General features: G+C 42.8%; 2 protein-coding genes across 4 annotated transcripts in view; one reads left to right on the forward strand and one right to left on the reverse strand.

The window, feature by feature from the left end:
- The window catches only part of USP24 (ubiquitin specific peptidase 24), a 99344-nt gene extending 93282 nt beyond the window's left edge, over positions 1-6062 (forward strand). For 2 of the 3 annotated variants that reach the window (XM_084852403.1, XM_084852404.1), the window contains 4 exons: positions 1003-1078; positions 1556-1642; positions 2216-2326; positions 3682-6062. In XM_084852403.1, the coding sequence (XP_084708529.1) occupies positions 1003-1078; positions 1556-1642; positions 2216-2326; positions 3682-3744 (337 nt within the window). In that variant the 3' untranslated portion in view covers positions 3745-6062. The remainder of the gene's footprint in view (positions 1-1002; positions 1079-1555; positions 1643-2215; positions 2327-3681) is intronic. The other variant, XR_014790534.1, reaches the window with a different exon arrangement.
- Positions 6063-6799: 737 nt separating this feature from the next.
- Positions 6800-16757, reverse strand: part of PCSK9 (proprotein convertase subtilisin/kexin type 9) — a 33827-nt gene continuing 23869 nt past the window's right edge. Inside the window, exons 8-12 of the mRNA XM_084852405.1 lie at positions 13916-14086; positions 13482-13630; positions 12633-12813; positions 11236-11414; positions 6800-9792 (exon numbers count right to left, since the gene is read on the reverse strand). Of these exons, the coding sequence (XP_084708531.1) occupies positions 9592-9792; positions 11236-11414; positions 12633-12813; positions 13482-13630; positions 13916-14086 (881 nt within the window). The 3' untranslated portion in view covers positions 6800-9591. The remainder of the gene's footprint in view (positions 9793-11235; positions 11415-12632; positions 12814-13481; positions 13631-13915; positions 14087-16757) is intronic.

Raw genomic sequence — 16757 nt, forward strand, 5'->3', positions numbered from 1 at the left:
AGAGGCAACCAGTGTAACTCCTTCAGGATTGGTATAATGTGACTCCATCTGGCCGTACCAGCTAACTTTCTGCCAACTGCATTTTGCACTAGTCAGAGCTTCTGAGTCACCTTCAAGGGCAGCCCCTTGTAGAATGCATCACAGTATTTCAGTCAGCAGGTTATCAGAGCATGCATCACCATGGCTAATCTCATTCTGCTGAAAGCAAGTTTCTGGCCACTAATTCAGGGAAGAAAGTTACAGGATGGGTGTAATGAAACTGGAGGGAATCAGTTGCTCAGATAATCTTGTCATAACTTTCTGTAGTTTGTAAATAGCTCCATAAGTTAGACTAATATAAGTACGTAGGCTGCTGTCTGGCAGCACAAGTGGAGGGCTCAGAAGTTCAGCGTTGTACCTTCAGTTGCATGGTAATAGTAGCTGGTTCAGAGAAAACACTGTAAAGGGGCAGCAAATATAAAGCCTGGTGTTTAATAAGTGACACCTTATATGTATTGCTTAATTAATAGTCATCCTGGCCCTGCCGGCTATCGCAGGAAATAGGCTTGTAAATAGCCACTTGCTTGCCTGCCTGTGACAAAAATGGCTTCTGTGTGACCAGGGAGGGGCGGTCTTGTAAAATGGAAAGTTTTGTTCTCAGGTTGATGCGAGGAGGCTTCCAACAATGAGTTAACTCGCCGTCTTGCCCAGGAACGCAAGGATTATGTGACCTAAATGTTTGCCTCTAGGCTTGGTGCTGCTAGACTCCATCCAAGTTCTTTTCCCTGCCTTTGCCCAAGACAGAGCCCTGTCATTCAGCTCTTACATTCACTTTCAAGATCTGCAATATATACTCTAAGTTCATTTCGAAACATTTCACCCTACCTGGTCTGTGTTGGCAGCACACAAGCAGACAAAGATAATAATTTTGATAGCCAAATGATTTTTTAAAGTGTGAAAAGGAAGTGTGATCCTGAACATCTTTAGATACATAGTTGTGATAATTCACTTTGAATTTTAAAGGTGCTCTGCTGCTAAAGACTATTTCAAGGAGAATTCACATCATTGGAGTTGGGCTGTACAGTGGCTTCAAATAAAGGTAACTTATATTTTGTTATTATAAAGTTTTCTTCACATGGCTACAATGCAGACTAATGTAAATCAGATTTATCTATGCATTATCATATTTATTTGTATAGGCCTACAACTGAGTGCAGTATTTAAAAAAGGACCAGACTTGCCCACAGCCTTTCACTCAAACTGTAAAACAGGTAATAAGGACGGGGCTAGAGTCTGGTTTTAAGGAGCTGCACAGTAACTATTCTAGGTAGAGAGTCACCAGAGTGATTCTCCCCTCCCTGAGCAGCCCCTTATACTGTCCCACATTGTTCAGTAGGACAACCCAAACCTCCAGAGAGACCTTGTGTGGGGCCACAGGTGGCTGCAGTAGGGAGAAGGAGGCAGAAAATTTTCCTTCCTTAAATGTCCTTAACTTACTTTAGGAAACCAAGCTCATAGCCCTGATACTTACGCTGTTATATGATTTGCATTAATGGATGGTTTCACATTTCTCTAGATGTCTGAACACTACTGGGCTCCACAGAGTAATGTATCCAATGAAACCTCAACTGCCAAAACCTTCCAGCGCACTATTTCTGCACAGGTCAGCCTGAATTTGACACGGGACCTCTACCAATCCTCTGATAGGATGGGTGGCAGTTACTCTTTTTTTTACACACAGATGTATTGAAAAGCACATTGCTATCTAAGACCTTTGCTCTTGTATGCAGAGCTCTGCACACCAATTAGTGTATAGTATTGGCTAATGTTTGTCTATTTTATTTTCCAGTAGCACTGCAAATTTGATACAAAAGTAACTCAAACTACACACATGTATGAACAAAAATAAAAGAGTCGTCTGTCTCAAATTCATTAACTTAGCTAATTTCAAATCATTTCAAGTAGCCCATTGCTTGAACATTGAGAGAGGATTGAAAAGTTTCATAAGTCCCCTATAGTGCATCAAGAGCTTATAGATATTTAAGCTCCTATATGGGAGCACACCACCATGCAGAATGTTTTTACCAGTTCTTGCAAGAAGTGGAGGGATATGTAACATTTGAACCAGTCCCACATTATACTTGTTTATAGGTATTGCAGCTTTTTCCCCCCTGGTAAACTCCAAGATTATATAAAAAATATTGACATGGCTCTTAAGTCCTGTACTCTTCCTTAGGACACATTGGCATATGCCACAGCCTTGCTGAATGAGAAAGATCAGTCGGGAAGCAGTAATGGATCTGAGAGCAGTCCAGCCAATGAGAACGGTGGCAGACATCTACAACAGGTAAATAGAATGACCTTGTTGGGTCCACTGTATACATGCCTAGCATAAGTGGTTTCCTTACCAGTTAGCAAAACAAAAGGAAAATGTATTGACTGTGATTGTTTCTAAATGAGAAAGGTACTGAAATGCTGCACAAAAGTATGTGTCTTCAAAACTGAAGGAGTAATACTCACATAAATGGTTTGAATTCTGTTTGCTGTTTTTGCCTTGCATATCGTGATGTTAAAAATTTGAGTGCTCCTAATACCTTGAATTCCACTAATACTCATCTGCTTTATAATGACATAGTGGCCATTTTCCATATTTCCCATTCACAAAACCATGATTTGGAGCCTTGCAGAGACAGCTCCATATAGAAAGTCATTCATGCGAGTGGTTCCCTGTGTGATTCTACTGATTTTTAACCCCTCCACTGCAAATTGAGTTTTCAATTGCTTCTTTTAACAGATAAAATGAAAAATCTGATTATAAGTCAAGTAGGGACCTTACCATGCTCTACTGCCTATTTTCCATATTAACCATACAAGATTACTCCAAATGTAATAACCATTGTTGCAGTATGCTCAGTTTTTAAGGCCCTGTTTACCAGGGTATGGATATGCCTTCAGGCCAATCATAGCACTAACAGGGGATGGTGAGCATAGTACAGGGAAATGTATAAAGAAGAAGGTACAAAACAATTTCTCAGTATAGTCAATGCTTTTGATGCAGGGCCAGCTTATGATGCATCTATTTCTAAGCAGCCTTTGATATATTGAAGGGCTTTAAGACCGATACCTCAAACATTAAAATACTCAGACAAGAATAAGTTCTACCAGTGGCATCTTGAGGGCTTAGCTTGAGTTGTTAAAAAAAGAACAGAAGAGCAGTGCTGGACCAGACCAGATGCCTATCTAAGTCCAGCATTCTGTTCCCACAGTGGCCGACAAGGTGCCTATGGAAAGCCCACAAGCAGGGTATGAGTGCAATAGCACCCTCCCACTCGTGTTCTCCAGCAACTAGTGTTGAGGGGCATACTGCCTCTGTTACTGGAGGTAATATCTAGATATCATGACTAATAGCCATTGATAGCCTTATCCTCCTTGAATTTGTCTAATCTCCTTTTAAAACTGCCCAAGGTGGTGGCCATCACTACATATTTTGGTAGAGAATTCCATAGTTTTAGCTAATGTGTTGTGTGAAAAAGTAGTTATATTAGTTTGGCTTCCTGGTCTAATTCATAACATCAAGTCAACTTTCCTTTTGTGAAGGGAAGATAATTACTGACACCTTCTCAATGTCAGCCATACTGCAATCACTATGTACTACTTGTGGAACAGCATATCCTTTCTTAATTTTTCTTGTGTTTTTTTAAGGGTTCAGTGTCTCCCATGATGATTGGTGAACCTAAAAGTGACCTTGATGATGTGGACCCTTAGTGGTTAGCTGCAAGCTGAAAAACAGAAGTTCAACTGAAGTATTGGATACCTGACGCCTTTCTGATATTGCTAGAATCCCATTGCTTTCATCTTTAGAGGAATCTGAAATGAAGGCTTTCTAAGAATCAGTGGCCATGCTACTTCCTAAAGAGTTAAAGTATTCTTCAACTGAGAAGTTTAAGCATCAAGCTGTGAGGAATTCCCAACATCCTTAGTGGTTCTTGTGGGAAGCTAGTCTAGGCATGAGTAAAAACAAAACACAAAATCTGTCAGATTTTACCAATGTAAGGAAAAAGTATCAAGTGGTTGAATTTTTTATTATGTGAATCTTTAATGAGTGAATGTAAAACTATTGCTTTTCTGTGATGCTGCAAAAAACTTTCGGTTTTTATACAGAAGAAAAAATCAGACTGCCTTTAGGTATGGAGGGCAAATTTTTAATCTTTCTGAAAATATTGAATAGGAATATTCAAAATTATGTAAAAATGTGTGATGACTTATACTTGGCATTGTAAAATATTAGTTAAGAATCAGTTTACACAAGGACCTTTGTATTTAATATGTCTCCTAGGTAATTTGTATAGCGCTTTACAGAAAGGGTTTGTTTAGAGAGCCCTTTTGTGTAAGGATGGTTATTCCTTATGGAATGGTTTTGGTACAAGGAAGTCTAAAATTGGTAACTTTTTTCTCAATGTCATTAAGAAAATGGGTAAGAGCAATAAAAGAGCTTTGTTTATTCCAAGAATACACTTATGTATTGTGGCATCAATGGATCTTTTTTAACGATGTTGATGAGTAAGTTTAACAAAAAAAGCACTTTAAGACAGAATTTTATTGCTGTTTGCCTCCTTAAAACATCATTCTAATACTTGGAGACATATTGAATAAATTGTAGTCTTAATGATGTGATCTGCAATCATTTGCTTATGCTTTGAATCTGAAAGAATTGGAATTGGCTGTATATGATTCCTTGAGTGATGTGGGACATGTGAATTTTAAAAAATTTTTAACACAGTCAAAGGATTGTAGGCTTTGTTTTGCTTGGCCAGGCAGCATTTAAAATACAACGGGTTAATTTGCTCCATAATAACTGGAAACCAATTGAACTTAACATGGGTATGATTTTGTTTTCCCATGTGAAATGCAGTTAAGTGATCTCTTTAGCAGTTCTGGATATTAGTTTCTTCTGTCCCAATTTTGAGTTTCATCTTCACTTTTTCATATTTATCTTCACTGCTTTTGCCTTTGTTCTAGGATTTTGCCTTAATTTAAACAAACTGCACCATGCACATGAATTTAGGGGAAATTGTAACGAGTGCCTGGGTTACCTCCGTTATGGAAAGATTTGCCAAGTCAAAGGCACAAACAGCCAAAAAGTGCCTCTTTTTTTCTTTTCACTTTTTTATGTACTGTTGCAAAACCTGATCTGGCATATAGCTTTCTTCACTCTTATGCACTAGTTGTGAATATAACAGGTCATTTCACTCCTGAAGGAAACAGCTGTAACATCTTCCAGTTAGAATTTTCTGCCACATACATGAGTCAAAGGAGTAGTGTTAATGACATTGCATATGCAAAATGACATTTCAGTTGAATTTCTTTTCTCAAAACAACTTTCATGTAAATGTGGCAGTACAGATATTTTATTAAAGCCTCCATAATTTTAAATGTGATGTTTTAAAATTTTGAATAAATTTTGATGTCCTACCCCATTCTTATTGCATCACCTTATCTTCACTTTAACTTTAATCAAAGCAAGTATTACAGAGGTGATACCAGATGGGAAGTATCACTCTTCTTAATCCAAAGGAATTGGAAGGTTCTATCATTTCCTATGGAAACAGTGGTCTCTTATGACAGGCTGAAACAGAATGTTGCTTGCAAAACCCCAAGATGGTCTGTTTCACCACCATACATCCTAAAACTATTGCAGGCTGTTTCCTGATCCTCTTCCTGCATGTACAAAGTTGATGGTTATGGTTTTCAAGTACAATACTTGGTAGATAATTTGGTTTCCAGCTGCTATCACTTGAATCTGCTGAAGAATATTTTTTTTAAGAAATCTAATGCAACAAATCTAGTTTGCTGTGTAAATTGTGACATGTTTCTATGTTGTGATCACTTTTACTGCCAGTCTTTTTGGATGAAATGGATTTTATACATATTAACAGAATGTTCTGTAGGGGTGGGGCAATCATAGTTCGACTGTATGCTGTCATTGTGTATGGGTTTTCCCAAAGTGTTTGGAACTGGAAAAGAAAAGGCAGTTTTCATGGAAAAGAATCCTGGTCAACGGAATAAAGTTTATTCCTCTCACAAAAACCGGTCTAATTATTAAGTTGTGACAAGAGGCCAGTTGCTATTTTGGTGGTCCATTTTGCCCGGTAAACTGCTCTCTACTCATGCAAAGCTGAAGGCTAGGGAGAATCTAGGAATCTGTAATCTCAGTAGATTTGGTAGCTGTCTAGGATAAAATCTGATATAAACAGAATCCAGAGGTTAGCTTTTCATTTTAACAATGTAGCATCAGTCTGTCTCCCATATATGCCAGTCAGTGCATACCAAGGGGAGATTGGTGTAGCTGGGTGCTAGGCACTGCAGTGTAGGCCTGCCTTCAGCCACTGCTGCCACCAAACAGCTCTGGTCTCTTCGTCTCACCCAAATCAGGCACAAAGGGATTCCCTGTCCCCATTGGCAGGAACTGTACTTCTTTTGCATGGAGAAAACTTGAATAGAGACAGGGTAGCATCTGCAGTAATGCCCAGAAATCCGAGGGTGCTTCCACTGGTTAGAGAACAAATAACTTTCTCTCTACATGTCCTTATGCTCCTCTTGAACCTCCCTTCACATGTGATAAATGTATACCATATGTCTACACCTCTCCCACAGTATTTAGTTCTGCCACACCTAACCTTTAAAATGGGACAACTGTAAATGAGCTTGAATTTCTAGTGAAAAACCCAAGGTCTTCCAAGAGTGACTGCATTCTTCTCCTCAAATCTAGTTATAAATACTTTGCTTAAGGTATGTTCAAAGAGTTACGCACGCATCCAAGTAAGATAATATGAAACTTTATCTCAAAAATGACAATATAAAATGTTATATAAAACAGAATAAATAGTTTCCAGATAAAAATGTAAAATCTACAGCACGGGGGAAAGCTTTTCTCTACATCAAGCAGCTATGAATGACAGTAGATATGTCTCTGTGTTAGCCCCAAAACAACAAAGTATTACATACTATCTACATTGTTCATGACTCGGTTTCCATTTTGGCCTTTCTTGAAGCAGAAAAAGCCACTCAGGATTGTAAACTGTGCACACTTACGTGGAAGTAAGTTCCATTGAATAAAATAGGACTTATTCTGAGTAAGCATGCATGGGTGCTGTTATTTTTAACACAGTAATTGAACATACAACTACAGATAAAGATTGGATTATACAAGCATTTAAACATTGGTCAAATGGCAAAAGAGGAAAGGACTTATATGTAATACTAACGACCAGCCTTAAAAAAAAAAAATTAAATGATAGTTACCAAGTGCTTTATCAGTAAACTAAACTAGCCTAAATTACTGACAGTAAGTTTGACTTTACAGTATCTCAAGTGTGAATAAAGGCCAACAGTACTTGGTCTCCTGAGTCTTTCTTAAGCGCTTTTTAAAGTTTTGGGTACTCATGTAAAGAAATACTGCATTTGCCCAGTGTGATTCTTGGAGCCCATCAATAAGACCCTTTTCTAAGTGAACAGTTCCCTCTACCTCGTCAGTGGAAATTTCTTGTCCGGTGTTGTTGATGACTTTGTAGTGCGTTCCCCACTCCTGGAAAGAAAAGCTACCTTCTTTCCTTGGGACATATATATCCTACTGGCCAGAAAATTGGGTATGCAGCTGTCATTGTAGCTTCCTTGGCAATGTGACCTAACAGGGACAACAATGGGCAATTAAATGTGGCCTCTGCAAGTGGAAGAAAAGTGGAGAAACTGCCTTCTCTAAAGCAGAGCATGGACAATATCCCTTATAGAAGTGGCTTCTCTAGGTTAGAAGGCAGCATCATAGAAATTAACTTGGCCACTCTCCCTATTCAGTGCAGAGGGTTTACGTTTGCATGGCTGGCTGTCTACTAAGTACTCTTGGAAATGGGGTCTGTAAGGCACTTTGGAACTAGACATGCTGAAGAAATATAGATAGGTGTGCATTTGTATGAGCCAAATGCTGTACCTACCAGCTTATAAGCCACTCCCATGGTCTTTACTAAGCCATAGCAAGATCTCTGCCATCCCTATGCTTTGACTCGGCATAGGAGAGAATCTTCAGGCACTGGAGCTTTAGAACTCAATTGTATGCATGTTTAAACAAAAAAAAGTCCATTTTTTTCTGTCTAAATATGCATAGGGTTGCACCACTTAGTTTATTTATTAAATTAATTAATTTCTTAATTGCCCATCTGGCCGGTTACCTGGCCATTCTGGGCAATGTACAGCAATACAAATAGTCTAAAACAGTAAAATTAAACATTAAAACATTTTCTAAGAAATACCCTAACCCACCCTAAAAGCCTGCCTGAACAACCAAGTTTTCAATGCATGGCAGAAGCTCATTAAAGAGGGGGCATGGCGGAGTTCCCTAGGGAGGGAGTTCCACAGAGTGGGGGCTACCACAGAGAAGGCCCTCTCCCTCGTCCTCGCTAGCCTAGCTGTCCTGGCTGATGGGACAGAGTGAAGGCCATCCAAGGCGGATCTTGTTAAGTGGCCTGTCTGGTGTTGCTGGAGGCGCTCCTTGAGATAGCCAAGTTTAGAAGTTCCATCCGATAATTCCAACAGTCTGTCTCTGACCTAATCTTAGTCCCACTGTCCTTTCTGTCTTGCGCAGTTAACTGTGTTAAACAACTCTGTTTTATGGGCATTGGAGAGAGAAGGTGGAGAACGCTAATGCTACTTACTAAAATGCCCTAAAATGCTACTTCCTATACAAAATACATCTTATTACATGGAAAGACACCTTTAAAAAAAAAAGCTGAACATACAATGATTCCCAGACTATGATTAGGACTTTATGCATATGTAACCTGGAATCTGGGGCAGAATTTGGAATGCTGATTATCATCTAAGAAAAGCTAATCCGTTCAGAGGGAAGTTGCTAGTTACAGCTCAGAAATGAGAATGGGGTTGGAGCCAGGCTAAAGAGCCATGCAAATCTATTATCCTACCCACATATACCGCCGTGCACCTTTTCTTTATCCCCTGATCCCACAGAAATATGAGTAGTTCTTCAAAAATGTTGGAAGCATATCAAATTGAGTAAATGCATGAGTGCCTACAGTCCATACCGGCTTCAGTCTACAGGCCAGTGTGAATGGTTCAACATGGGAATTAAGGGATATGTGGTCCCCACTAGCCAGGATACCCTGCAGTTTCAGAATATGAAGACACTTGGGAGGAACAGGTGCTCAGCTATCGGATACAAACCATATATCCTGAAAGTCATTGACTGCAGAGAGAAGGCTACTACAAGGAAAAGCGCAGATTAAGCTTATTGTCCAAACTTGTTCTGTGGATACAGCTCAGTTATTACTCTTGAGGCATCAGACAGACCCATCTCCCCACTGTGAATGTAATAGTACTGGTGGAGGGGGGCGCTAAATCTTCTGTAACTGGGACATTTCGAACAGTTGTGCTAAGGACACCACAAGTACTCTAGCTGTGCTGGACTCCTGCCTGCAAGAATACTTCCTTCAGGCACAACTGAGAGAGATGGACAGCTCACCAATATGCTGTTATGGGCTAGTTGTCATCAACTGAAAGTCCCATAGATCATTGGGGGGGGGGGCCCCACAGGGAGTAGAACTGTCACTTATAATTGGAACTGTGCTTCTCATTTTCCAAGAGTCTCTTTCTGCAACAAATGGCAACAGCCCATGCTCCTTTGCTGCCTGGCCTGCTCATTACAGCACAAGTGTTGTCCACTGAATATGCCCCAAGTGCGTTGCGGCCATGAGCCTGGGTATTACATCCTGTCAGAGTCCAGCCATCATCACAAGTCACTGTCACCTGAGAAGAGGAAGACAGGAATCATTCAAATCCAACAAGCGCCTTCTTGCAGTGAAAGTGTATGCCGGGGGGGGGAACCCATGGCCCTCCTGATGGGAGCTGGAGTCCAACTCCCATCAGCCCCAGCCAGCATGGCCAATGCTCTGGGATGAAGGGAGCTGTAGACCAACGTCTGAAAGGCCACAGGTTCTCTAACACTGGTTTAAGGCATCTACCTTCCTTCCCATCCCTGAAATTCACTCTAAACTGCTGCAGTATAGACTCCTCCTTCTCTTTTTTTTGCCTATGAAACTCTGTAAACCCCCTTACAGAGGTAGGTTGAAGGTCCTAGAACAATAATACTACACTGCAATGGTACAGATGTTTGGAACCACTCATTCATAGGAACTTTTTCAGGGCTGAAATGATAGCTGATTGAAACTGAGAACAGCAGGGATTAGAAGGGTAGCTGCCCATAGTCCAGTGTGTAGTGGCGAGAGTGTTGGACTGGGAGCCGGGAGATCCGGGTTCTAGTTCCTGCTCAGCCATGGAAGCTCACTGGGTGACTGGGCCAGTCACAGACTCTCAGCCCAACCCACCTCACAGGGTTCTTGGTGTGAGGATAAAATGGAGAGGAGGAGGAGGATTATGTACACCAACCACCTTAAGGAGGAAAAAAGGCGGGATATAAATGAAATAAACAAACATAGCCCTCGCAAAGGAATACAAGGCACAAGGTACTTCATGATCTTTGTGCAGGCACACATCTGGGAAAAATCTGTGTCTGCAGAGGACCTTGGGAACGTCCTAGAGCTAGACCTATGCCTTTTGAAAGCAGGATACACCACCCCTGGTCTTGTGCCTAAAGGGGTGGACCCCATGGGTTGGTTCCAACCCTCCTGCAAGTGGATGTTGCTTCGTGCAATTGGACTTCTCCGCCCTCTCCTCCCCCTGCAGCCACCCCACCCCTACGCATTCCCCAGATCTGCTCCATAGGGTACCTGAACCTTCCAGAGGAGATTTAGTGGGGGGTTGCAGAGGGAGAGGGAAATCCATTCCATCAGTGATCCCCTCCTGCTGGCAAAGCAACACTGCTGGATGCCTTCCCCATGACACCCCATGCCTTCCCACTCACTTCTTCAGCCTCTGAAGCAGCAGCCGCAATGCTGTGAAGAATATTTCCTTGGTCTTTTGGCCAAGGAGGGAGGCCCATTATTATCACACTCATTTCAGTTCAGCTCAGGCACAAGGCAAATCCCAGGAGTCTTGTGCTGCACTATGGCCAAAAAGTGATCAGCTCACACAGCAGAGGAAACCTCCTGAGAAGGCAGCCCCATTCAGGGATTCTGGCTTGCACAGCTTACTTAAGTGCCTCAGATCAATTTCCTTTGAGCCTACACGCGTTGCAGACCAGGTTTTCCTAACTGGACTGGAATCCGCCATAGAGGAAAGGCACCCACATACCTTTGCTGAGTACTCCTGAGAAAACTGTTCTTGGACCTTGCACTCAATGCTGGGTGCATGGCAGCAGAAAGCATGCACAGTTGCAGCCTGGCCTACACAGTGGTCACGGCTGCCTTCTGTCCCAAGTACAGGTCTGATGTTGCCACTGAAATCTCCAGCCCGAGAATGAGAGCTGCAACCTGCCAATTTAGATTGTGTTAGGGCATGTGCACAATGGCATTTAAAAAAAAACACACACACACAGAAACCTAGATATGGGTGGATCTGGAGTTCTACACACTAGTACCCCTGCTTTTCAAATAAATAAAAAAATAGTACACTTGGGATCTGCACAACACCCTGCTTCTGTTAATTCCCCACCCATCTTGCCCTCCAGTCATGTCTCCATATTAACTGCTCTTTCCGCCCTTGCATACTTCCTCAGTAAGTAATATTTGGGGCGGGGTGGTGGGGGAGAGATTCACATTCTGAGGGAAACCAAATTGGATCTCAGATCAAGCAAACACCCAAGTCTTCTTCCATTACTGCGCTGGGCTGAAATGCCCAAACCAGTCTATTATTGCTCTTGCAAAGACAAAAGCAACAGTGTGACATAGGCCTCGTCTGCCGAACTTTCAAAAGACTGATTTCTGCATGCTATTTCACTCATTTGGATGTGCACCCATGTCAGAAGCAGTGTGTATATTTCAGTGAGCATGGATGTTGTGCATATATATTGCCATGTGTACGGAAGTTTGAAAGTTGCCACGACAGTGCAAAAGGTTTCCTTGCCTTCCTTTATTTGTGTGTGTGTGTGTGTGTGTGAGGGGGGGGGGCGGGGATGTTGGACAACTTCCAAGGAAAACTCTGAAAAATTCAGAAAAGCAAATATTTTACAGGTTCTTTCCTCACTTGATACTTTAGAACACAATTCTTTGCATGTCTACTCACAAGTTCCTCTCAATGACACTCCCAGGTAAGTGAGTATGAGACTGAAGCCTGAGATTATTAACTTTTACAAACTGTGTGGGTCCCAATACAAAGCTAGTTGCATGCAACAGTTGCACAGTGACCCCGGATGACATGGGAATTTCCATGCCTGCATCACAGGATGGACTGGAAGGTCCATCCCAATCCACACTGTGCAATGCAGATGGGGACTGTTTGCATGGGATGTGCATCGTGGTGCAGATGTGCCTCCAATCTCTGCCAAACATGTCCTCAAAACTGCATGCAACCAGGGGATTTGCAAGTGTGACACAGCACACTATTAGCCACGCAGAAGGGGTATCGCTGCACATGGGAGACCTCTTTCATATGTAGATCCGCCTTGCTGGAACATGGCCCATCTGTAAAGATGCCTCAGCATGGTAAAGTGAATTGCCTAAATTACTGCCATCATAGCTGTCATCACATACCTGTCAAAACATGGGTGTCCTTAGCGCAGCTGCCACTTTGCACTGTGGAGCCCTCTGTGGTCTGTGTGGGGGCTTTAACCTGGCAGTCAACTTTGGGCCAAATGCAACACCGAGCTATGGCATAGACCCCTTGGCCCCCAAATCTATTATAAGCCACACACTCCTTGCTGCCGTGATCATCCTGGAATTTCAAAAGCACAGCGGTGAGACACAAGGAATGCCAGCAAACCTAACATCCCAGTGTCAGGGTTCCCTTTATGACCGGACTCCCTAAGCAACTCCTTAAGTATCTCTTGCCTCCTTAAGAGTCCAGCTTCCTTCTTTTACCTTCCCCTTCCCAATAACATGGGGTTTAGGCTGTATGTGTGGGGTGATTGACACTCTAGACACAGGGTTTAACCACAACACTTTACTGGTAAATTAAAGCAAGCGAATCACAACTAAAGGTGTTTACACAATAGAGATGAGTGATACAAAAAAAGAAAATAAAAGTTGCAAAACACTAGTTCCTTCACCCTAGCTGTCCTTAGACTTCTCTAGGTTGCTTCTTCCTGCTCCCTCTTTAGACTCTGGTCTCCTCAACTCTGCTCTTATTGGCTCTCTCGCTCTCTTTATATACTCTCCTCCCTCAAAACCAAAAGTACTGTTTCAACCCTGAAGAAATGAAACTTAACTGGGGAAATGAAACTGAACCTGAACCAGGGAAATGAAACTACTCCTCTCAGGGATACCCCCTCCCCTCCAGGCCTCTCAACCTGACCGTTTTCCTTTGCTTCTCCAGACCTCAAACCTTCACACCCATCCTACTGAAATGTATGTTAAATCACAACAAAAATCACAGAGCATCACCTCAATGCGCTCGCCCCGCCGCTTCCCGTTCTTTGACAAGCTTGAGCAGCTGAACATTTCTTCATTGCTACTGCAGCGGGCAACAGCTATCGCCGCACTAGTTGACCCAGACAAGGAAGACCACACTGAGCGACAGTACAGCTGTTCGTCTGAGAAAGAGAGGCCAATGGTCATCACGTATGCCCAGCAGCACCCCATTCCCTTTGGGACTGCCTTTTTCCAGCCTGTAAATTTTCCATATTTCAACCACCTGGAGAGCCCACATCTGCAAGTGTCACGTTGCAGGGAACTCTTTGGGAACCACCAGAAATTTGAGTGGCAAAAGTGGTCATTTGGAGGAAAGGAGGTACGTGTCTGTTGACTAACTGGTAACTTACGATGGCATAACTAAAAGCGTTAACACCAACAACTACTAGAGAATAAGAGGCACTCACCTTCTACAAGTTTGGAGGGAAGCCCAGCCACCCTGTTGGGAGTTAACAACCTCTGGTCTTCTGGAAACCAAGCCTCATTGATTAGGTTTTTGACGGAGAAGTGGATCAGCCTCTGTCTCAGCTCAGAGATGGACAGACCAGGGCTGGTGTTCAGAATCATGGCTGCAAGGCCTGTAACAGCACATGGACCTGCTCTGTATTATCCAGCAAGGGCAAGGCACATAGATAGCTGGACTGAGTCATCATCTTTACCACTTACATTAGATGACATGCTGCAATTTTATGAAAGATCCACAAGTGTGCTGCAAAATTAAAGGTTAGGTGTTTGAGCTCTTTTCCAGCTGTGGGAATGCACAGCAGCCAGCGCGGCTCATGTGGGGCTCTTTCAAGGACATTACAGTGACACTGATCAGCTGACTGGCGAGAAGAGAGGGGACTGAATCCAAATCCACCCACCACCACCACTCTTCCTCCCAAATAACTGATCAAGTGGATTTTCTAGCTTCCTTTAAAAGACTACATGTTCACAATGCAGGGAGAGGCCGTGGCTCAGCCGTAGAGCCCCTGCTTTGCATGCAGAAGGTCCCACATTCAATCCCTGGCAGCATCTTCAGGTAGGGCTGGAAAAACACCTGCATGGAAATTCCTGCCTGAAACCCTAGAGAGCTGCTGCCAGTCAGCGACAAAAGTACAGAGGTAGATGGTCCGATGGTCTACCTATGTTCAAATCCTATTGGGTATTGAAATTGCTATATGGCATTTTTGATTAAAAATTAAATGGATTACTACAATTAAAGTAAACTTGTTAATAAGTTAGATAGCAGAACCAAAAAGGTTCCAGTTCAAACTCAAATTTGAAGCAACACTCAAATGAAGACTCCACATATTTCACAGTTACAGTATTCATCCAAATTATTCCAAAGGCTGCACGTTCAACAGAATCTGGGAGCCAAAAAGCGAGAGCATGAACGTATTTCTTCTCCTTTTCCATTTCTCACCACTCCACCTCTGCTTTGTGATGAATGGTGGTAACATATTTAGGAATGGACCTCTTTTCTTAGGCCAACGAGTTGGTTTGAAATGTTGAGAGCTTTCCATCAAGCAGTTTCTTTACCTTGCGTTAATGTCCTGAGAAAAAAGTGAACTCTAGGGCGCAATCCACCCAAATGTGGGGTTGGATCCAGATTAGCCATGAACAGAAGGGCTCCCTCTGTTCATGGAAGGGGCCGGGAGCCAGCAGAGGCTCCCACTGCTGGAGGAAGGACTTGGGGAGGCACTCTTCCCCCTGCAAGCCCAACACACTGCCTCTCATGACTCCCCAGAGGAGCTTTTCAGGAGGCACGGGGGGGGCTTCAGGGGGAAGGGTGAATTCGCCCCCTTCCTCCAGTATAAGTGGAACCCCGCTAAATGCAACTCTGGATCCAATAGCAGTTAAGTCAATTTCTTATAAGTCCATTTTGCTTTAAGGGGAGAGATTTAGGCATGTGCTTAAATCTCTCCCCATGAAATCAGTGGGACCTAAAAATGCTCTATTTTGGCTGGCTCATGCCCACTGTCCATTATATGTTTAAAATTACCTAGCTGAGGCTGGTGCTCTTGCAGAACAGAGAGTAGGACAAGAGGAAATGCAAGCAAAGGTCTGCAGCCTTTTTATACAACTCAGTAGCCCCATAAAAGACATGTGCAGTGCACACCAACCCATGTCTACTCAGAGGTAACTCCACTGAGTTCAATGGGACTTACTGCCAGATAAATGTGTATAAGATTGCAGTCTTGGCCCATCAGCAAGTTGCTGTGGGCACAAGGGCTCGTATGTACACAGAGAGTTCCCTCAGCCTAGAGAGCTGCCCCATTCACTTCAATGGACAGAACAGCCAATTTCTCCATGGACGTAACAGAGCAGCACACAGCAGGTCCCATTCTGGGTGAGGCAACTGGCAGTATTCACTTTCTGTTTGGCAGCCTGCTTTGTTGTTACTGAATTTTTATTTCTGCGAATAATTTAGAATACAAATTATTCAGCCATCTGGGCCTCCTCTCCTCCAGGATATCCAGTTGCCTAATTCAATGTGTTATTTGTGCATAAGTAAATGCTTCTCCCCCCCCCCCCGCTTCTTTCAAGCTGCTTATTTTATTCTTTAATAGATCTATATTTTACGATCACAACAGGCACCCCCTCCGGATGCACAGAACCGTTTAATACAGAGACGTGTTAGCAGCAGTTCACTTTTAACTGCACTCAGCCTCGGGTCTAACAGCCTGCAAGGCATGTCACTATCAGACCATAACCTGCTCGCTGTTGTTCGCAACTGCGTAAAGGCACAAAGATGCATTTGCATGAAGTTGCTAATAGAGACTGAAGGTTTACATATATATAAAATACAAACATACACATATTTTGTGTGTGTGTGTATATATATGTGTGTGTGTATATTATACTGTGTGCATACACACACACAGAATGGGGGCAAGAATGCAAGAGGGATATTATGTGACATATAAGGGCTAGGCAGTCATTTCACACAGAGGTGCTGTCTGTCACACCCACCCTTTTGAGACATCCAGTGTGTGATGCAACCTGGACCCACAAGACCACCTCCCATTTTCACATCACTATTTTACCTCATGCTTTCTCTTAGCGAGGGGCTTTCTTCTGGGGGCCTCACTTACACAGTCAATTACCACTGTAAGAACTGTCACAATTGCAAGTAGTTTTGTGTACTGAGAAATAACACTGCCACTACTTACCAGTGTGAAGGGCTGGGGTGGGGTGGGGGGTTGCAGGTGGAAATGTTTGCCCCATTTTATGAAACAATGTGGATCCCAAAAAGCATGGCATAAC

Source organism: Heloderma suspectum, chromosome 4, assembly GCF_057233095.1.
Source record: "Heloderma suspectum isolate Gila_16-S chromosome 4, 16-S_ref, whole genome shotgun sequence".
NCBI classification, from domain to species: Eukaryota; Metazoa; Chordata; class Lepidosauria; order Squamata; family Helodermatidae; genus Heloderma; species Heloderma suspectum.